General features: G+C 42.1%; 1 protein-coding gene across 7 annotated transcripts in view; it reads right to left on the minus strand.

The window, feature by feature from the left end:
• Positions 1–23,778, minus strand: part of RIMS2 (regulating synaptic membrane exocytosis 2) — a 933,811-nt gene that overhangs the window by 84,037 nt on the left and 825,996 nt on the right. For 6 of the 7 annotated variants that reach the window (XM_059723819.1, XM_059723822.1, XM_059723820.1 and 3 more), the window contains one exon: positions 14,191–14,432. In XM_059723819.1, coding sequence (XP_059579802.1) covers positions 14,191–14,432 — 242 coding nt within the window. The remainder of the gene's footprint in view (positions 1–14,190; positions 14,433–23,778) is intronic. The other variant, XM_059723817.1, reaches the window with a different exon arrangement.

Raw genomic sequence — 23,778 nt, forward strand, 5'->3', positions numbered from 1 at the left:
TAGTTTCAGCAATGAAAACACAGCTGGCAGCAACCTTCTTTTATAACACAGCCAGAGGGATGCAGGATAGCTGGGTTTGTCTGCCACCACTGCCTGAGGGGAAGTCAAGCCTACATCTCATTTTCCTGGAATGTGTCCTGATCCTAAAACATTCTCTCTCTCTGTAGGGGAGAATCTCCAGGTGAAACTGTGCCATTAAGTCACTGAATCAAAGAGAGGGAGCTTGAGTCTCTAGTCTAGTGGTTAGGGCACTCACCTGGACAGGACAAGGCCGGGTTGTAGTACCTTCTCTAAGGAATATTTTCACATTTTATATGAAGCAGTCATTGCAGGTAATGGGAATCTAAATGTCACTGTTGTTAATTTCATTCCCCTTCTGAGAAAGAAAGGGATGGTCACAGTTTTGTGCATTTTACTGTGACAGGTGGCATTTGGCAAAGACCACCATGATCCTTCCTCCTGTCAAGAAAACAACAACAGCGCATGGAGTCTAGCAGAGTCCCTGGGAACACTTAAGCCTTAATGAGGGAAAATTAAGCTCCTGGGGTGCATCCAGACAAGCATGGCCATGTGGTACGTGGCACTGCAAACATGTTTGGAGTGCCACATACCCGCACAATCCAGTGTTCTCCAAGCTGCAAGGGCATGCTGCATGTTTCCATGGGTTTTTTTGACCCCTGGATATCCAGGGGTCAAAAATAACTGTGGGAAAAAAACCAAAGCAACACATGCTTGGCCAGCACGTGCTGCTGAAAAGTGGAGCCAGGCCTCCTGGAGCTGCGCTCCAATCCCAGCCAGGCTCTGGGCCCCAGGTAAGGCTGCTGGGGCTGGCCCAGTGCTGACTCCAGCTGTCCCTACCCCACCCTGCTGCTACTTGTCCCCAGGGAACCAAACATCCACACACATCTGGATGTGCCCATGAAGTCCAGGAAAGACCAGCAACATATACAATCACATTCTGTGTATCTGCATGGCCTACAGTGAATAGCAACTTGCAGCAACTTGAATATCAACTTGAATGAGTGCTACAACCTCCCCCACTCCATCAATCTCATCCTAGAGAAGGTCTCTGCATCTCCTCTCCTGTATTAGGCCACTATAAGAAAAAGGAGGGGACTACTTAAACCTGAAATATTTTCCTTGTTAGTAAAAAAGGAACAACAATGTTTTTATACTGCAACCAAAGTACCATGTATGTAGGCAGAGACCAACAGAATTGTCTGGAAATGTTTTGCAAAGTTGTATTTCTTAGGACTGTCCTTACGATTTTCGATGGAGTTCAATTATCTTCCAAATTACTTTTTCTTCTTAGAAACAAATCCCTGTTTACCATAACACCACTATGGTATCTCTAACAGCGCCTCTGTGATTAATGTAATTTCATTCTTAAAATTCAATTTGCTTAAATAATATTGCACATTTCATTCTTTGTAAGTACAATGAATTCCTTGGCAACATAAAAGGTTAAGTTAAATATGCCACCCAATATATATGCTTTAAAGTATCAAAAGAATGCTACAAAATATGCAGAAAATAACTCAAATTTTGAACATTGCTTAAAATATAAATGAAATGAAAATTCAAATGTTGAAACTTGTTCTAGTTGTAAGAATGAGTTTATGATTATGCTCGCATAGAATCAGAGCCTGGAGCCGCTCCTAATAGAAACTCAGCAGCCCTCTCTACATTTGCCAACTTGGAACTGAAGCAAGCTGGCTAAATACAGACAGTCAAAAAGCTTGAGGCTGAAATGATTCAATCTTTGCAGGTTAGTCTAAACTGCACAGATTGAACTGAGAAGCAAGTAAACAGACATTCACTTTTAATTCTGGAAATGTAGCCACATGCCTGCGGTGGCTCAGGCTAGAAGCTGGGGGGCACTAGAGCAAGTTTTCCCTCCCCTTTGGCAGCAGCTGGAAGGGCTGGAGGGAAGTTGGGAGAGAAGACCTCCAGGCTTGTCCCTGCTCCAGCACGGCTGGGCCCCAGCAGTCCCACTGAGTATGACTGGGGGCAGGCTTAAACCCCAACCTGGCCCTGCACAGACCCTAGCCAGGGTGTGCTTTGAAGGGGAAGGGAGAAGCAGCCTATGCCAGGCTTCTCCTATGCTCCCAAGTGGAGTGGGGGCAGGGGAGGGAAGCCATGGCCAGACCCTGGGTAGGGCTGGCATGCTGATGGAAAGGGGAGGGGTGTCTAAGCCCCCTCCCTCACCTGCACAGGACACCAGCTGGGGTCTGCTTGGTAGAGGCACAGCAGCCCCTGTCTGGCTTTTCTCCACTTGCTACTCCAGCATCTGGCCATGCCCCCCTCCACCCGCTGGAGTGGCAAGTGGGGAAAAGCCAGGCAGGGGCTGCTGTGTCCCTGCCAGGCAGACCCTGGCTGGGGACCTGTGTGGACAGGGAAGGGAGGCACTTAAACTCTGCCTCTGTCCCCTCTGCCTCAGTGTGCTGGCCCCTGCTGGCATCTGGCCCTGCTCCCCTCCACCCAAGTGGCAAGCAGGGAAAAGCTTGCCAGGCAGAACCCAACTGAAGTCCCATGCAGGAAGGGGAAGGGGTTTAATGTCCCCTCCTACCCTCTGCCTCATTCTGCCAACCTGGCCTGTGGTCTGGTCAACCCCCAGATCTGCTCCAGCAACAAGTGGGAGAAAAGCCTTTGGGGGGTTGCTCTGCCCCTGCCAGGCAGACCCTGGTTGGGGTCTGGAGCTGGTTTTTCCACCCTCGTCTCTACCCCCACCCCCTTCTCAGCAGCCAGAGCATTGATAGTGCTCCTGCTAGAGAGCAGGGAGGCATGGCAAACCATGCTCTGCTGGAGCAGACAGCCCAGCCTGGCCCAGATTGCAAAGCATTGTAGGATTTTGGGGGACCGTGAGTTAACTTGAATTAGGAAGGGGCCTGGGACAGAAGTTCCATAAACCAGTTGGACCTAAGTGAGTTAAGTCTGATACTACATCCAACCAGGTTTATCTTAAACCAGTTTCAGCCATTTTGAAATCAGTTTGGCTAAGGACAGACGTTACACAGTCTAAGTAATCTGAAACTGGCTTAAACCTGTTGCAAAACAGAAGTGCACATAAACCTGTTTCAAAGTGTCTGAACCTCATTTGAGATAAACCTGGTTGTATGTAGTATCAGACTTAACTAATTTATGTCTAGCCCAGGGGTGGAGGGCCGCTTACTGAGTTTTGGCAAGCCATGACAGGCAGCCAGGGGCAGATAAATATTAACTTTCTAAATTTTTAGGGGCTCCACAAGCCGGATAGAATAGCCTGGCAGGCTGCACCAGGCCCGTGGGCCACATTTTGCCCACCCCTGGCTAACCAGTTATGAAACTTCTGTCCCAGACCCCTTCTTGGTTCACGTTAACTCAGTCCCCCCCAGCATGCTTTCCATCCCTGGGCTATGCTATGCTGTTTGCTCCAGTACAGAAGGGTTGGGGGGAAGGCATGGACTGTCCCCCTCACCCCCCCAACAGGCAAACCCTGGGCCAGAGAGGGGGGTTAAACTTCCCTTACCCAAGAACAGAGCTGGCCTGCCCTGCCCTGCCCTGCTCTGCTCTGCTAAAAACTTACTGGTGGCTGCAACTGTGGACTACAGATCCCAGAGGCACCTGGAAGCAGGAAGAGGAAGTGATGAGCAACCCTGGAGAGTCCTGCTGCTGTCATTCTGGACTGAAAACTCCAGAGACCTTGCAGGCAGCAGGAAGAGAGGAAGCAAACACACAGCCCATGCTCGCTATGTGCCACAGAGCCATGCTCTAGCATCCCCAAATTTCTGGCCCACACAGATTTCTGCATGATGTGGCTGCATTTCCTGAATCAAAAGTGAATGTCTGTCCAGTTGTTTCTCAGTTTAATCTCTGCAGTTTAGACTAACCTGGAATGACTGAATCAATTCAGCCTTGGGATTTTTGACTGTCTGTACTTAGCCTTTATGTGCACTGAACTTCTGTTCTGTTACAGGTTTAAACCTGTTTCTGATCAAACTGGTTTATGTGCAACTTATGTCCCTAGCCACTATTCCTCCACAGTGATTCACTGAAAGTACTCTGTAAGAATGCTTCCTACAAACAAAATGTGAGTGATTGAATTTCATTCTTCTTGAAAACTCAGGTCATTTTATACCAGCAGGTAATTTTTTACTTTTTAGAATGGCTATGAAAAATGATGGAAATACTGGAAATATTACTCTACCAGGAAACAAGGAAAACCAAGCCTATTCCCCAAAGTATAACTGTGTATAGTCATCTCAAATATAGATAGGTCTTTTGGGAATTTTAGGTCAACAGAAAAAGTGAATAAAAACTAGAACAAAAGCATGAAAGTTACTTATAAAGCTATTCATTTTGCCCCTAAGATTTAGCAGAAGGAAGCCAAAGTTCCTTTCTGCAGAATATCTATCCAGAAATGTAGCTGTAATATATCACGCACTTGCAGAAGAACTGGCACAGGCTTCTTCTTTCACCTCCAATTGCAGCTTCTGTATGAAAAGTCCAAATTAGTTTGCTTAACAAACAAAAAACCCACAGCTCTGGCTGAATTTGATTATACGGAATTGTCATTGGCTTTTCTTCTGTAACACCATTTTAAGCAAACCTGTTCTATTGTAAAAATAAATATTAAAAAGCTCTAAACTTTATTTGATGAGGTGTGTATTTTTAAGTAGAGCTTCTGGGTAATCTGTGGACTGAAATATATTTTGCCATATCTTACCAACAATATTATAGTACATTGAGGCAGAAGGGAGGGTAGAGTGGCAGCTTACAAGGTAACTTGTTCAGAGTAGCATGAGCTTCTGTAGGCTACAACAGGCTTTGTCAGATGCCACGAATGAACTTGGAGAGAGCAGGGGTACTAAAGAGAAAGGGGTAAAGTAATTTAAGTACAAAGGATAAGAGAAGAGAGTGGGAAGAAAGGGGTACTGCTGAGAGAGGTGAAGGTGAGTTGAAGAGATCAAAGGGGATAAACAAAGTAGTTACCTCATTGAGGGACACAGGAGTTATAAAAGCTAGTTCAGGTAATGAGATAAGAATCTATAGTCTCTGTTGAGACCCTAATTAACACAACCCAGCCTGTGCATAATTTCTTGTTCTACCATTCAAGCTGGGTTTTAAAGTTTTCTTGTTTCAGAACAGCTGCTATGAGGTCAGTGATGGAATGTCCAGGGAGGTTTAAGTGTTTTGCCTGTGACCTGTGGCAGAGCACTTCAACCTCTGAAAACTCAGGCCTCTGTGAATGATAGTCGTAAGGTGCCACTCAGGCTTGCCTTCTGCATAACTTCAGATTAACTGCTTCTCTCTACTTAGAGTACTTTTAGTCAGACTGCTATTTACAAAAGCAAAAATCTGCTAGAAGGCCAAGCTAAGACTCATCTTTTCATTCATGCTTCTTTTCTAGTTTTTGTTGTTCACTCCATATTTTGTTTGAAATAAAACAATAAAAACACAGATCATTTGTTTTTTTAAGGAAGAAGTTGACAATACTGAAAGACATTCACAGAAATATCACATAGGTTTATCAGTCCATAAGATACTAAACTGCTGACCAAATCAGGGTTTCAATTTGGACCATCAAAATCAATGGGAATATTTATATGTATAAGTGAACCATGTACTTACATAGATTGAGGCCGAAATATTACAGGACACATGTTAATGAATGAAGCCATGATTAAAAGAGCTTGATTGGCTTAGGTCAATGGAAATGCTTCCATTGAATTCAACAGACTTTGGATCTAAACATTTGGATCACCCCAAACGAATCAAAGGCCACTGTATACAGGGTTTTTAATCCAGAACTAAAATCGACAATTCAGCTTTCAGGGCAGGGGTTCAAAAGCCCCCATGGGAAGCCCTCATGCAGCCCCCATGGGAACCACAAGCAAGGGTCACACAGTGCCATGCATCAGGAAAGCCTTCCACCACCACCCCAAATAAGCCTAGGAACCTGAAGCACACTCTCATAGAACACACCCAAGAAAGCACAAGCAGAGGACCACACAGTCCCCATCAGCACCTGGTAACCCCTTCACTCCCACTCCCCACCTCATATGAACAGAGAAGCAAAACTGACATAGAAACTTTCTGCTTCCTCACTCCTGTGGCCTTTGCATGCAGTACATGTTTGGACAGTAGTGTCACAACTGTATTCCAGAGCAGCCCTTTGCCCTGCATGTGTTTCAGATGTGGGTGGTGAGGAGCTCTGCAATTTGGGATGCATTAGAGGACTAACCAGACACTAGGCACAGAATGTTCTGTGCCCACACACAATATTGAACTTGCTCATGGAAAACCAGCTCAAATTTAGTGCTTGATTTTCCCAGAGTGCTTTTGAAAAGTGCCTGCAAGTTTAAATGGATCTTAAGTGGCATGCATGCCTAGACACTTGGGCTTTAAAGTGCATTTAGAATGCTCTAAGCATTGGATCTGTCCACACTGACAGAGTCCCCAGGGTGGTACACACAGGGGGCTCCAGAATACGGGACCTTGGAATTAACAGCCCACTCAGAGCCAATTCACTTTACTTGAAACTACTCTTTCAGTTGGCTGAAAAGTCAGGCACTAGTGCAGTGACTATCTTAGATCAGGATTTCAAGCTTTTCTTCAGAGCTATGACAGAGATTTTGATGTAATAATACAATTCCAGAAACTAGAACAAGCATGAGCTGTAGTACTTACACTCTAACAGCTCGTGGATGTACAGGATAGATATTAAAACAAGGGAATGATTTCCTCACACTGGATAAATAGCTGGAGAGAAATTGGCAAGACTGATATCACTGGACTTGATCCTTTCTAATAACAAAATGCTGCTTCCTATATCTTTTGGCATTTAAAATGTTCATTTAATGTTATAAACAAGGATGACATACCAAGTGGCCATTTGCACATTTTTCTTTTTTTACAAGTAGGTGTGGTAATATACATTTTTATAAATATTTTATATAAGAGGCAAAGATTGCATATGATTTCTTTTATTAGACCAGCTGTACAGTTGGGAGGGGTATATTTTGCAGCCTCTCTTTAAGCACAAATGGATAGCAGGAGGTATGGGCAGAAGTCGGTCTCGGGGGGGGGGGCGGGAGAGGTCGTTCTTCAAATTTTTGTATTTTCCTCAGCTTAACTTCAGCATTAATTATTCTTTGTTTTCACATACAAGACATATGGTACTCCATAGAACAAAATAAGACCTGAAATACATATGCATTCAAATGTCACTCAGATTCACTGTATGTACAGTCCTTTTTAAGATCAACTGAAAATAAGGCCAGTGCTTAGTAACTATTTTAATGAGGTGAGATTCTGAGAACTGACTGAATCATAATGATGCCCTAGTAAGTTATTCTTGATGGGCTTGGCCAGCAGGGTTACTAGGCTAGCAATTTATCATCTTCGAAGCATTGCAATGTTGTGTTATTATCACTCTAAAGAGAATGCAGTATTTCTTACCCAAGCCTTTGTTATATTTCAGATGGATTATTGCAAGTCACTCTTTGGAGGACTTCCAACACAGACATACGCTGGCTATAACTGAATAGATTCAAAACATTTTTGTCAAGATTGAACATTAACTGACTAAATATCTTTCCACGTTTTACTTGTACTGATAAGATGTACTAACTTCTTGTTAAATCATTTTAAATGCAAAGTTATATTTAAAGGCACTTATTCAATTAATACATCCTGTTTTAAAGATTTACCATATTTTCCTTCCTATCCTGTATCCTGTTTTATCTATTTAAGAGTTCATCATGACTGTATTATGATCTGTGTCCTTTGTCCTTAGCTGAGTTGGCCATGAAGGAGTCTTAGGATGGTGATAAATTTCCCTGGACAGCCAAACTTCAATAAGATCTTCCATAAAGCCTCACAGTTAACAGAGTTGAAGGCTTTGGTCAAATCAATAAAGGCCATATACATTTTTCTGGTGTTGTTCTTGGCATTTTTCCTGGATCTACCGGACCACAAAAAATCATGTCCATTGTACCTCTCAATGGTACCTTTCTGAAGCCACATTGACATGAGATGCTAAATGCACAGCAGACTCATTCTACTGCACCTTAGTGTGTCATGGCAAAAGCCATGGTAATGCACAGTAGAATTAGTCTACTGCACATTAGCATCACTGAAAAGGTGTGTGCCAGCGCTACTGTACAATGTCGTTGGTTACTGCGCATTGGGTAAACTTAATACACCATAACTATAGCACATTAATGCACATGTAGATGTGCACAGTGTTGCGAAGATGTCTGTTTAGAGCAGGTTATAGACTACCAGCCTAATCCCTTTCTTTCTCATACCCAGCATCCCAAATTACTGTGTTTGAGATGAAAAACTATGAAACTGAAAATTATTCCACTATAGTGGAAGATGCTATTAAAGGATGATGACTGAACACTGGGGATGAGTGTTTCAGAGCAGTGTGGACCCTGGGATCTATACAGCTGCTTTGGGAGGCTTCAAACTCGGGAGGAGAGTGAAGTAATAGGAGTAGACAGCATTAGCAAAAAGAGGAAGTGATTTTCTCCTTTCCTACATATTTTCTCCTGTGATGTTCTACCATCCACTTCTAACAAGCGTGATGATTTGGGAGGGGAAGTTGGCTTGGAGTTCACTGCCAACCCCTCATGACTCAACCCTCTCCCTAACCCCCCTTGTCATATGCTGGAGCGCATGTACGGGGGCATGTCCTGGGACAAAAACCAGCAACACATTGTCCCGTGGGAAACATATGCTCCTGCACATGTACGCTCATCTGGATGCACTCAGAGATTTCAAATAGGAATCCATAGTGTTAAAAACGTTCTATTCTGTTTTGGTCTTTCTGAGTTCTTTGCAACAGAAGAATTGCTCTTTTATATTTCGGTAGTCAAAAACTGAGGGAAAACTAAAAGCTGGCATTTCCAGAGGGATGACTTGAGTCTAAAAAGGTTGAGCATCACTGCACTACATAGATGTTGAGGTGATAGGACTGAGTCCTGCAGGACCACACAGATAAAAAACCTCTATGTGGAGGAAGCAGCAGCTACCCATCATGAACAGTGAGAAAGAAATTAGAAGGACTGCATGGTAACCCAGACATGACAATTCTTACAGATATCAGCAGTACCTCGTGGTTTGTGCTGAGGAAGGCAATTAGAAGATCAGTGTTTAAAGTCCTTAAGACAGCTGAGTGCTCACAACTTGTAGCTAAAGGTACTCAGTTTCTTGTAAAGCAAGAACCTAGAGAATAGATGAGCTGTACATAAAGAACATTAGCATACTGAATGAGACCGTGAAAAATAAGCAGTAGTGTACTGAGGTGGTAAGAGAAGAGCTTTCCCTTGGGATGAATGTTTGCCATGGTTTTATTTAAAATAATTACTAATGATCTCACAAAAGAGGCAAAAATCTCATTGATTACTCAGATCATACTAGCTTGAGAGATGTTACATACATAAAAACAAGGCACCTGTAGGAGTTAGAAAAAGCAAAAATATGAAATCCATATTTGTAATATTGGGGTAGGGTAGGATATAAATAAATAAATAGAATATGCAAAGTAATGCACCATGGATAAAGTGATCAAACAAATTCATTGCAGATTTGACACTAGAAAAGCTGAAGATATTAGACAGTGAATTGCCTATACAAATGTGATATGCATGAAAAAAAGCCTTCATTTGAGTTTGGCTTGCACATGCATATATATATCATGTGAAGGACCAGTTTGCAATAGTTCTTGTTTACAGCACTAGTGATAACTAGAATACTATGTGCAGTTCTGGATCAGTTCAACATCAGAAAGAGTGAACAAAAAACAAAAATATTATTAGGGAAATAGGCAGGTATTGACTTACATGATGACTACAAGTATTTGAAGGGTATAAATTACAAGTGAGAACTGGAATTGCTTAGATCCAATATGGTTTCATATGACCTACCAGGAAAACTTACCTTGTCAGGTAAGTATTATTTCTTGCTCTGCGTTCAACTGGAGGATCAGTATGGGAAGGGAACAGGCAACGGGAATCATTTTAAACCCAAACCCCATCTATTAGCATTATCATCCCAGGATAACATTTTTCATAGTCAGGAGTGACCTCTTGTAGAGTAAAAGGACCTGAAAAATAGTGCAAGACCTTAGGCCTTTCACTGTACAGAAGATTTAGATTTACTATAAACTTTTCCCACCTAAAAATGCCACGAGGCCTGCAGACGGAAGTGGAGGCAGAGAATGGAGCTCAGATGTTGCCTAAACACTCAAACGTTTCACACAGAATCATAGAAAGTTAGGGTTGGAAGGGACCTCAGGAGGTAATCTGGTCCAATCCCCTGCTCAAAGCAGGTCCATCCTCAACTACATCATCCCAGTCCAAGTTTTGTCTAGCCGGGTTTTGAAAATCTCCAAGAACGGAGCTTTCACAACCTCTCTGGGTAACCTGTTCCAGTGGTTTACTACTTTCCTAGTGAGAAAATGCTTCTTAATATCTAACCTAAATTTCCCTTGCTGCAACTTGAGACCATTGCTCCCTGTTTTGTTATCTGCCAGCACTGAGAATAGTCTAACTCTATCCTCTTTTGAACCCCTTCAGGTAGCTGAAGGCTGCTATTAAATTCCCCCCTTGGTCTTCTCTTCTCTAGACTAAATAAGCCCAATTCCCTCAGTCTTTCCTCATAAGTCATGTTCCCCAGCCCCCTCATCATTTTTGTTGCCCTCTGCTGGACTCTCTCCAAATTGTCTACATCCTTTCTGTAATGGAGAGGCCCAAAACTGAACACATTACTCCAGATGTAGCCTCACTAATGCTGAAGAGGGGAATGATCACGTCCCTTGACCCACTGGTGAGACACCTACAAGTGCAGTCCAGTATACTGTTAGCCTTCTTGGCAACAAGGGCACACTGCTGGCTCATATTCAGCTTATTATCCACTGTAACCCCTAGGTCCTTTTCTGCAGAGCTGCTGCCCAGCCAGTCAGCCCCCAGCCTGTACTGGTGCATGGGATAGTTCCGTCCTATGTGCAGGATTTTGTACTTGTCTTTGTTGAACCTTATGAGGTTCCTTTTGGTCCAATCCTCCAATTTGTCTAAGTCACTCTGAATTCTAGTCCTAACCTCCAGCATAGTTTCATAGTTGGTAGGGTCAGAAGGGACCTGAGCAGATCATCAAGTCTGACCCCTTGCCATGGGCAGGAAGAATGTTGGGGTCAAACAACCCTGGCTAGGTGATTATCTAGCCTCCTTTTGAAGACCCTCAGGGTAGGAGTGAGCACCACTTCCTTGGAAGTTGGTTCCAGCTCCTAGCCACCCTGACTGTGAAGTAGTGCTGTCTGATATCTAGCCTGAATCTACTCTTGGTCAACTTATGGCCGTTATTCCTCATTACTCCTGGTACTGCTCGGGGGAACAGGGACTCTCCCATAGCCTGCTGGTCCCCCTTGGCCAGTTTGTAGACGGCCACCAGATCCCCTCTCAACCTTCTCTTGTGGAGGCTGAACAGGTTCAGGTCCTGTAGCCTCCGCTCGTAGGGCCTGCCTTGCTGCCCCCGATCATGCGGGTGGCCCTCCTCTGGACCCTCTCAATGCTGTCCATATCCTTCCTGAAGTGTGGTTCCCAGAACTGGACACAGTACTCCAACTGTGGCCTGACTAGTGTCGCATAGAGGGAGAGGATCACCTCCTTGGACCTGCTCATGATGCATCTGTGGATGCATGACAAGGTGTGGTTAGCCTTCCTGACTGTATCCCCACATTGTGTCCCCACATTGGCGGCCAATTGATGTTTTGGCATCAATAATGACTCCAAGATCTTTTTCTACCTCTGTGCTGATAAGAAGGGAGTTCCCCAGCCTGTAGGCATGCTGCTGGTTCATCCTCCCCAGGTGCAGTACCCTGCACTTGTCAGTATTGAATCCCATCCTGTTCTCATCCGCCCACCCCTGTAACCTGTCTAGATCTAGTTGCAGCCTGTCCCTCTCTTCCAGTATGCCCACTTGTCCCCACATCTTAGTGTCATCCACGACTTTGAACCAAGGTGCTTTTCACCCCCTTGTCCAAGTCGTTGATGAAGATGTTGAACAGTGTGGGCCCAAGGACCGAGCGCTGGGGGACCCCACTGCCCACATCCCTCCAGGTTGAAAAATTAAATCAGAGTCCCCCTAGCATCCCAGCATGCTGTCTGGGCTGGGCAGGGCTCTCTGCTTTACAGCAGAGCTGGCCCTTCTCCTCTGCTCCCTGGCTGGAGCTCTGGCAGAGACTGCAGGCATCTGCCTGGCTTCCCCCTGCTCCCCGCACCCCACCACTCCCTGCTAAGCAGGGATCCCCCATCCCCTCTGCCTTACACAGATACCGCTCAGCATTAGCTAGCAAAGCACATGCTGGCTAGATCCATGCTGTGGGAGACAGGACAAAGGGAGACAGGACAGGCTTAAGGCTCTTTAGAGCTAATCATCTGGTAGTTTGTACTGTCCCTCCTTCCTTGGAACTAGTTGTTTAAGAAGAGCTTGAACTAATGAGAGATGCTTTTGTTTTGGTAATGTGGTGATAAATGCTGTGTAAAACCCCTGCTGGCTCCCTCGCTGATGAGCAAGGTAGGGGAACCCCTCCCTAATCAGAGCCTCCTGGTGGCCTGGCCATTGCCCCCGCTCCTACCACCGCTCAGCTCAGCACTGAGGAGGGAAAGGCAGGGCTGCTCTAGCACCCCCTGGCTTCTAACCTGAGCCATTGCAGGCATGTGCTTGCATTTTCTCAGACCAGAAGGAATTCTGTGCAGTTACAAACTGATTCAGTCTAGGCAGGTTACGCTAACCTGCAAAGTGTTAGTGTAACACTTTGGACACACATATAAAGCTGTGTCCATGGCCGAATCGCTGATTCTCTGAATCAGAATTGAATCTTCAGATCTGGCCGAATCAAATTGGGACAGCAATCCAAATCAGTGAATCGAATCACTGTCTCCCGAATCAGGCCGAATCTGAATTGAATATTGCCTGCTTTGTACACCCCTACTACACAGTATATGCACACATGTAGACGTGCCCTGCTGGTAAGAAAATTCTTTAGAATATCTAACCTAAACTTCCGCTGCTGCAACTTGAGACCATTGTTCCTTGTTCTGCTCTACTTGAAGCAGACCATCTGTAGGATCCTGGCACAAAAGGCTTCTTTCAAGGGAAAAGTTATGTGTGTTTACAGGCTATTTACTTGTTGGCCATTATTAAACACAATGAGGATCTTATTTTAGGATTGCCATAAACACAAATAAATAATGTCTCCATATACATATGAACAGAAATGGGCACACTTAAAAAAATGGTAAAAATTGCATACAAGCTTTAGCACAGATATTAATGAGTATCCTAAGTACACAGTATCCTGAATATACACTTAAAACTCACATAGATGCATTGTTTAAATACAAATAGCCATTTTTCTTTGCAATGACACCAGTTTTACCCACTGTAATTACTAATGGTAGCTTTTCAGAGTGCATTATATGGATTGGGTTTTTTTCCAGATGAGATATGAAAAATAAATATAAAGGATAATATGTGACTTGGGATGTTCAGAGTGTCAAAGCAGTAAATACCTTCATCTCTGTTTCTGTGGAACTTTTAGGTAACAAATTTTAACTGGGAACTGTAAAAAGCAATGAGAATTTTTTTTAACTGTTGGTAAATATACTTGTAGACTGAAAACAAGGGAAGGAATGAGTAGTCAAAGTGTTGTACTAATACAATAAATAGAAGATACCACACCTTGGTAATGAAAATTTCTGTATCAAACCTTCTGCATCAAAATATATTTAGCATGTTTAAACATGAGAAAAAAGAGGATTGAAATATAAAAAGAAAGTTCACCACAAAAGAGAAGAAATTGTGCACCTGCATTTCAATGATCCTTCACAAAACATTAGTAAAACACACCAAAACAAACACAGCAGCTCACATTGGTTCCTGAGAAGGAATGGAATTATTGTATTAGGTGTGCTCTAATAAGCATAAAAATAGAAGCTTCAGTCCAATCTGAAGAAAGATGATTGCTAAAAGAAGAAAATGTTTAATAAAAGTTCAGACAGATAATACCAATCTATTCTTTTCTCCTAGGATTGTTAACTAAGCAACTTCAACACTTTACTCATATGAGTACATTATAATATATATATATATTCTACATTTTTAATGGCAAAGTATTGAAGAAAAAACAAATCTGGTTCCTACCAGTTTGGCTGAGTTGGGAAGTGCTGCGGCTTTTTCGTGACAGACCCACAATTGCTACCATCTTTGCACCAATGCTGGAGCGTCTTTTTTTGCCACCGGTGCCCACAGTGCCCACTGCTGTGTCAGACTGGCTGCCATCATTCTTCTCTAGTGTGTACATGTCCCCGCCAATGCTGGTGCTCTTAGTCATGTTCTTTCCTGAGGCGCCCATCTGTCTGCTTTGCATTTTGGATGTAAAGACACTGTCAGCCGATGGACAGATAAATAGCGCAGACAAAAGAACAGGAGAAAAGGGAAGACAGAAAAGGACAGGTTTCAGATATAAAGTTTGGGGAAGTTGTAGGGTTAAAGCAGCTAATTCATACAGATGGGGTTTGGAAGTAAGGAGGAACAACTTTAATTGTCAAGCTCTTGTTAAGTTTTCCTTACCATGTAATGGACATGCCATAATTTTATTTTTAAATTATCTGAGACTTTCTTCCTGTTTAGTATATTTTTAATGGAATACAGTTTCCCCACTTCAGGTGACTTTATTTGTTTTCCCTCAGTGGAGACAGAAAAACCCAGTGAACAAACTAGATCTGAATGATCAAATGCTAAATACATTTGTGTATTATTTGTAAAAACAAGTAAATCATTATGTATTTCTCATATACAGTTCTTGCTTGTTTTTTATTATTCCAATATTATTTTCCAAGTTTAAACCTTGGCTAATCAAATTACATATATCAGTTCCTCTAAATTACCACTAAGTAGATTCTGAAAACTGGCTAGGTAGAAATTGCCTAAGTCTGGCAAGAGTGGCAAAGCAAACAGAGTACAGAAAGTAAAATTTATAATGTGACTTTTCTGAACTAGAGATTCAGTGCTGCAGAGTCCCTAAATAAGGAGATTTTTAAACTTTTTATTTTGCTTGAGTAGGCTGTTTTATGCAATTAAATATTTGCAGTATACTGACATTTAGAGATGTTTTCTTATAAATACATGTGCTCAGCATCTCATGTATATCAGCACTTTTCAGGCCTCTTCATACTTCTGATCCCTTGGTGAGAGAATCTCGCAAGAACAAAAATCACTTCCAGCCTCCCTGTCCGTATCCTACACCATCCCCAGAGTAACTACGGTGCTTGATTACAATACAAGAGCAATCTAAGGATGCTAGTAAAGAGACCACATGAAAATAAGCTTACTTTAGTAGAGTGAGCACATATGATTTGTTTTTTTCCCTCATTCCCATTTTGTTTCTCCACTGAACTTCAGTTGGGCTTTACACTAAGTAATGCCATATTACTTTTGTTGCCTACAGACCCACTATTCTATTGTCCTGTAAAGGACAATGCAATTTGGTTGTGTCTTCTATGCTTGTTGTCCTCTAATGGTCAGTAAAGAAACACTCAAGACCAAATGTCCTAAAGTGGCCCCACAATTGAAGAAAGGAGTTTGATTTTGTTGGTGGGGGTTGGGAAGGATGAAGAATTGATTGGACTTAATTCTACTTTCTGATTTACTTGGTCAAAGAAATACTGTGGAGACCCTAAATGCCCCTAACCTGAAAGGCAGTAAATGCCAAGCCATTACTGCAGAAGCAGCTCAGTGACAACACAAAATTCTCCATTGACCACAATTTGAGAGATCTATGTCACCGCCAATATACAGTTTGATGAAGGTGAGAGGGTCAATCTGAGAAACACAATACAGGAGTAGCAAGAAAGCTACAATTCATCTTTCAGACAACAGAAATACACAGAATGCTTTACAGCATGGCAGTGTGTGTTAACTCTGGGTTTGATTCTATACACTCCCCATGCTGACCTCAATGAGACCTCTTCTTGTGTAACAGTTGACCTTTTACTACTTCATTTTGTAAAATTCCACTTTGGGTACAACACTAGACAATGAAAATAAATGGCTTGAGCAAATGAAACAGTTATATTAGCGCAACTGGTATTACATCAGTGTAAGAAGTAGAGGATAGATTACGTAAATTTGTAAACCAAGGGAACTTTGGCCAACCTGATGGAGAGTTACCCTGAGAGTTAAATAGGTTTAGATTTTTACTATCTGTATTTATCCTGAACCATTTACTAAAGGCTATTGCCTGCTGCTTTGTTGTTTAGTGGGATGGTTTCTAGCCATGGCTCGATATATTTAATTTTTTGGTACTCCCCCTATTGCTTCAGGAAGTCCAGCACTAGACTATCAAAATAAATGGCTTCTGGAAAATAAATGTACTATGTGGAAAGCCAGCTCTGCTGGCCTATGAAAAGAAGAATTGTTGTCACAACTGTACTTCCTTCCTACTACCTTGGAGGTGAATATAGGACTGTAAAAGTGTTCACCCCTACTGGGGCTAACTTTATGACAATTCATTACTTGTGAAGCTACTCAGAAGTAATCTGTTTTGTATCCATTTTGAAGAGTTCTAAAGAGTAGCATTTCTTTCAGCACTTGCAAACTTATTGTTTATTATTGTTTACAAGCTCATCTGTTATTATAAACTCATACAAACCTACAATTTCTACTCTTTGGGTGACAAAGTCTAGTCCCCCCTCCACAAAGATGGGAAAAACCAGTGAACAAACCAGACATGAGTGAACAAAACAATTGTTACATCAACACGTGACTGGAAATCTGCTGACATATTTTGGTATCTGCTTACAAATCAATCTGCAGTAGTGATCTAACAAGACATTGCTAGATACTATCTATAAATGCTAAAGGGCAAATATGTGGAAGGATACTGAATACATTTGATTGTGAAAAGTAAAAGCAATACCATACCTTCCATACCTACAAAAGTTTAGCAAGAATGGCAGGGGCCATTAATAGGCTTGTGTTAGGTAAACCCAATCTTGCAACATGCACAGCTTCTCCCTTCTAGGCAAACACTATCTATAGGGTAAGTTGTTTGCTTTGAGGCAGAAGGAGAAGAGGGAGCCTGAGGAAGAGATGAACAGGGAACAGGGAAGGGTGGACACAACTAAAGCTTAAGGTGAGCATGTCTGGCATAGGCCTTGTAGGAGAGAGTGAGTAAAAATGAAGGGGGGATGGGAGGGATCAAATTTGGCATGAATCTGCCCCTGAAGAAATTTGGAATTCTTTTTGCTATCCATTGACTGCTGCATAAGGAAAAGAAAAAAGTAGTCTGCCTGGGACCAAAGGAAAAGATGAACAAAAGAAATGGCAGTGCCAGGAGTGAATTTGTTTGAGTAAATACCATTTAGTTAAGAAAGAAAAAAGTCTTTAGTCTGGAGAAGAATGAAGAGAAATTTGAGACTAGTTTGTAAATATAAAAGGGTGGTTATAAAGAGAATAGAATATAGATAAAGAGGTGATGATGGGCTCTTCTTTGTGGCTGCAGGGGACAGGACAAGGAACACTCATCTTAAATTGCAACAAGAGAATTGTAGGTTGGATACTAGGAAAACTTTCTTCCTATAGAGAAAAATTGGAATAGATTACTTAGAGAGGTGGTTCCGATCCCTGGAGCAGGTTAGACGAACACTTCACTGGGGATGGTTTAGGTAGGGATGATATTACCTAAGTAGATGATTGGATTTAAAAAGATCCCTACTTTTCAACTCTTCTATTATTTTTAAGGCTTTTAAACAGCAAATATGCTTATTCACCTTTCTTTTGATCTTCAAAACAATAAAAGTTTCCAATAAAAAGAGAAATTTGAAAGCGTGTAAATTTCTGATTTACAAAAGTGTCTTAGACAAAAAAACAGACTTATAGTAGGATCTTTGATAATTGCTTCTCCACATTACACAAGAGATGAATATTAAATAGGAAAGAAACATCTAAAAAATCAGGACCCAGTTATATCCTACATTGGAAAATGTCATTGTTGGATTAAGAAACTATGTCCACTAACTTGCAGATTTTTTTACTCATGGTCTTAACTGTTGGTTTCAACTTTAACTTGCCTTTGGAGTGAACAGTTTTGGTCTCAAAGGCTGTTCCAGATACAGTGTTAGAGTACGGAGTGATCTCAAAACATTGGAAGGAAATCTTACAGTTACTAGGGATGGAACTGGGTGGAGAGGGTAAAAATAAATCTTTTCTAAGGTCCCCCCATTGTATCACAGGGAAACACATTGGCAGTCTGGGTTAGCCAATCAGGGCTGTCCTATGCACTGCTGCCATCTGTCACCAGGCAAACTAAGCAAACCTGCAGAGCATGCTAAACCGTGTGCACAGATGCCTGCTGGCTGTACAGTGTTCTCACTGTAAGCTCTCTACTCTTCAGGGCCTTAGCATTTAAATGTCTGTACGCATAGCTTTTAAGTTTAAGCTTTTTTTAAAGTTATTCTACCCAAAGAATAAACCTGGGAATAAACCTGGGAAAATTCTCCCAGATTATTTGAATGTGTATACATAACATATAACCTTAAGCTATTTAGGTCCCCTTATGTGCAAGCCCTCGATGTGCTTAAACTGCTGTCATGCAAACAAAATTACAATAATTTCAGTAGACAGAGCATTATTTCTCCTTACTAAAGTACAGTACAACCTCATTATAACAAAACCTCATGGGACTGAGAGAAACGTTAATTAAAAGAGGATGTTCACTATAATAGGGTTAGTCAACTTGCTGCATTATAATAAAGAAAAAATGATTTCTACTGTTGGGATTGTTAAAAGTGAGGTTTTGGTATAACAAACAATGATCATAAGGAATCTGTACCTATTTGAAAACGTGGCTAGTTAACCAAGCTCTTAACTGCAGTGGTGAGAACATATGGAAACAATGTTCTGCTATATCTACCTACGGACAATGTAAGTGGATGTTTTCTAAAGCTAACTAGAGTATAAGCAAACTCAGCTGTTAAACTGTATGAAAGGTTTCAAAGAATAACTAAAAACAACCAGTTTTGAAAGTATACTTGGTTTGTAAATGTAGGCCAAAACCCCCTAATTTTTACCAGTATTGGATTTTCTTTTAGACGTTTGCTTTATGTAAACTGCCTCAAGACCGGTGGTGAGAGTGTTCTGGCAACAATCATAGTAATGACCTAGGTCCTAATGAACAGGAGAGGGGAAATGAGAGTATTTTTTCACTTTCCCCAGCCAGTAGTGGTTTGTTTTTTTTCCTTCTTTGTAAGTATAAATTGTAGGTATCTTTCACAGGACATTATGCTTCTGAACAATGACCTCTTAAGTCAGTTTGTGTGAGGGTTTTGTAGAAGTCAGCTGGCTCTTGCAACAGCTCCCTCTGGAAATAAAAGATCCCTTCAATTTCATTCTCAGAGACCTATAATCAGAGGTGGTACATATATATTTCCTGGCAGGGTCTCCAGGTATGTTATGGGCACAGCCAGATTATCTTTGTATGGCATTGGGAAGGGATCATTCTCAAGAGGTCAGAGTTACCATGTCAACTTGAGTTCACCTATGGCATAGTAGGCACAGTCTAGTTTGGCATAGCAAACAAGGAACTTCCCTCTCCCTACCTCACTGCCTCCAAACACAAAAGGGACCCATCAAAGTTTTGTTGCAACTTGCACTGGGAGTGAGTGAGTGAGTGAGTGAACAGCTTCAGGAGTACAGTTAAGCAAAGGAGTTTGATGCCATTGGTACCAATCTCACCTAGTTTGGGAGTGTTATGGATATTCTCATTCCCCACCACAAGATCAAAATGCCTGGGATTCCAGCATGGGCTGAACTGCAGACAGACTTTTTGGGGGTAAGGCTGAGTATTATTTTACCTTCCTCTTGATTTCATAGATTTCATAGACATTACGGCTGGAAGGGACCTCGGAAGATCACTGAGTCCAGCCCACTGCCTGAAGGCAGGAAGTCAGCTGGGGTCATAGGATCCCAGCAAGATAAGATCCAATTTTCTCTTGAAAGTGTTCAATGTAGGTGCTTGAACCAACTCTGATGGCAGGCTATTCCAGACCTTGGGGGCTCGGAAAGTAAAGAAATTCTTCCTTGTGTCCAGCCTGAAATGGTCTTGCAGTAGTTTATAACAGTTCGATCTCGTCATCCCTTGGGTGCTCTGGTGAACAAACATTCCCCCAGATACTGGTGGTCACCCCTGATAAACTTATAGGTAGCCATCAGATCACTCCTGAGCCTGTGCTTTTCCAGGCTAAAGAGCCCCATAGCTCTCAGTCTGTCATCATAAGGTCTGTTTTCCTGACCTCTGATCATGTGCATGGCTCTTCTCTGGACTCTCTCAAGCTTCTCCACATCCTTTTTGAATTGTGGGGCCCAAAACTGGATGCAATACTGCAGCTGTGGCCTCACCAAGGCCGAGTACAAGGGGAGAATGACGTCCTGGGATTTGCTTGAGAAGCATCTATGGATGCAAGCCAGCGTTTTGGTTGCTTTACTAGCCGCAGCATTGCATTGAAGGCTCATGTTCATCTTGTGGTCAATGATGACCCCCAAGTCTCTTTCTTCTGTAGTGCTAGCCAGTGTAGCACTGCTGATCCTATAAGCAGGCTGCAGGTTTTTCCTCCCAAAGTGGAGAACCTTGCATTTTTCAGTATTAAACACCATCAGGTTCTCATCTGCCCATTTGCTGAGCATGTCCAGGTCAGCCTGGATTGCCCTCCTGTCTTCAGGTGTGGATGCTTTGCCCCAAAGTTTGGTGTCATCGGCGAACTTGGCCAGTCCGCTTCTGACTCCAGTGTCCACATCATTAATGAAGATGTTGAACAATATGGGTCCAAGGACAGAGCCTTGGGGGACCCCACTGGTCACAGGGCACCATGATAATTGACTTCCATCAATTACCACCCTCTGGGTCTGACCACGGAGCCAATTTCCCAGCCAGCAGATCGTGATGGATCCAAGGCCACAATTGGCCAGTTTCGGCAAGAGGTGATCATGGGATACCAGATCGAAGGCTTTTTTGAAGTCAAGATATATGACATCAATCTCTTCTCCCATGTCCAGGTGATAGGTCACCTGGTTATAAAAGGAAATGAGATTGGTCAAGCAAGACCTACCTGCAACAAACCTGTGCTGGCTATCCCTCAGGATATTGGCATCAGCCAGTTCATTAAGGATGGCCTCTTTAATAAACTTTTCTAAGACCTTCCCCAGGATAGAAGTCAGGCTGATGGACCTATAGTTTGCCGGATCCACTTTCCTTCCTTTCTTGAAGATAGGCAACACATTGGCCTTCTTCCAGTCTTCGGGCACTTCACCAGAGCACCAGGAGTTCTCAAAGATCCGTGCCAGAGGCTGGGTTATGATGCTCACCAGCTCCTTGAGTACCCTGGGGTGTAGACTGTCAGGGCCAGCTGACTTGAAGGTATCCAACCTCTCAAGGTGTTCCTTCACAAGGTCAGCATTGATGGAGGGCACGGGATCTCCCTCACCCGGACCTCACCTGGACTTCCCTGTCCCATAGTGGGCATGGGCATCCCATGGGACTGATGAAAGACCAACGCAAAGTACCCATTAATTAAACTGGATGGACCAATGCAAAGTACCCATTGATTAAACTGGATAGTTTAATTACAGCAAAACCACATAACTGACTGTAATTAAGGGGCTAGATTTTCTGCCATAGATAAATTTAAGAGGGGATTTAAGGGAAAAGAGAATCAGCACCACAATCCTTTTTTTGTTCTTTTAACGGATTTTTCTAGAGAATCACTTTTTCCCTAAAGAAAACAAAAATATTTTTCACTGTTCCATAGATCTTCCTGAACGTATCTCATGGCTACATGATTAAAGGATTGCATTTACTTTTAAGTTGAAAACCCCATGTACAGTATTTGCACCAAGGGGTACTCTGTACACACCAATGTAGTGCAACAGTCTAAATGTTTAAGCCTTAGAATGATAATATGAATTCATGCTTTTCTTTTGATTGCTATTCTAAAGATATTAACATGTGAGGTACATTGTACTAACTCAGAATATCCAAACTATTTTAGGACAGAATGAAAAGGTGTAATTATTAATGTGTAAGTGTAGTTCAAACAGTAGAAGAGAACTGAAAGTACAGCTCTCAAGCTGCCACACAGGTCCATGTGGATTAATAAGAAATGCCTAACCACAGAATTTGTAGGAAGATGGGAAAAGTACCCAATTAGAAATGTTTAAAAAACTGAATTATACCATACTCCTAATCAAAACACTGTAGTGGAACACATAATAAAAACAAAAACAAAAACAGAAGAATAAAATCATTAGGTCAGCTGTAATTGCCTGGCAAGCAGAAGATGATGCAGGCAGAAAAATAAACCTGCTTGTTATCAGACAGGTAAGCTTCTGGCTTCCATTACAAAGCAATGGATGTATTGATTTACCAAGAAGTCCAGCCTGATAGAAGCTCAGAGAAGAAACTTGTTTCCTCACTTAGATTCAAGAAAGCACTTGAATATCTGCTGAAATGTAGGCATATGCATAAATAAAACGGGTTAGAATCACGTAGTTAATTGTATCCACATGCATAAATGTTTTGTTGATAGGTTTTTAGTTTCTAGTGACAGTGACTGATGTGTAAATAAGGAATGATTTCTCCATCTGGCCTTCTGCTTTGCTGAAGTTCCTTTCTAGCTTTCCTCATGTACCTTTTGAAAGCAGTGAACATTTTACAGCATGGAATTGTATGTTAACTCGGCCTTATTCTAGAACCTCTCCGTGCTGACCTCAGTGAGAGCTCGTCTTGCACAAGAGTTGGCCTTTTATTACTTATATGCTGCAACACCCTGCTGTGCTATAAAATACTTTTAAGAGCATGCTGCTCAAAATTAGCACTGTTACATGTCCAAATACCTACACATGAGTCACAAGATCGACACAGAGATTTCAAACCTGAATCCATAGTGTCAAAACATTCTGAGCTGTTGTGGCCTGAGTTTTTTGCGTCAGAAGTACTGCTCTATTATTTTTCCATAGTCAAAAAATGAGAGAAAGCTAAGAGCTGCCATTTTCTAAGGATGCCTTGAGTATAACCAGTGGTATCTTGAATCTAAAAAGATTGACAATCATTGAGATAGGAGATGGGGCAGATAGGACTTAATTAAACCTGTTGCTGGCTTTTGCCACTTTTTACTTAAGTGCAGGCAAAGCAGCTAAGAACTCTCATCCCTTTCAATGTTCCCAAATGGGAGTTTTTTCCTCTTCATCTACCTCTGAAGAACACAAACTTTCAGCTGCCTACTTTCTTGTTCATTTTTTAAGACTGGATGGTGCCCATTTACTCAACAGTTGGTTAGATCCTTGCCTCAGAAAATAGGTTTCAAGCAGAAATTGTTTTACAGAAAGAAGCTGGATAGTAATACAGGTGCTAAATTTCTGCAGGAAGTCTTTCACTTATGTCAGAAGCATTGATGATACCATTGATGATACCATGTGTCTCCTTATGTTATCAGACCAACTGAGACATACAATATATAACAAACCAACAAGAGCAGTATTGAAGGACTAAAAGACAGTGAGTGTGTCTACACATTCATTAATGCACTGTAATTACAGCACATTATGTTTAGTACCTGTAATAGCAGGTACTAACTTAATGCACCATAACTGGTGCTGCAGGCAACCCCCACTTAACACTATCTCACTTAGCGCTATTTCGCTATAACGCTCATTTGAAATTGATACCTGATTTCACTT

The sequence above is a fragment of the Alligator mississippiensis genome, chromosome 3 (assembly GCF_030867095.1).
Source record: "Alligator mississippiensis isolate rAllMis1 chromosome 3, rAllMis1, whole genome shotgun sequence".
Lineage (NCBI taxonomy): Eukaryota > Metazoa > Chordata > Crocodylia > Alligatoridae > Alligator > Alligator mississippiensis.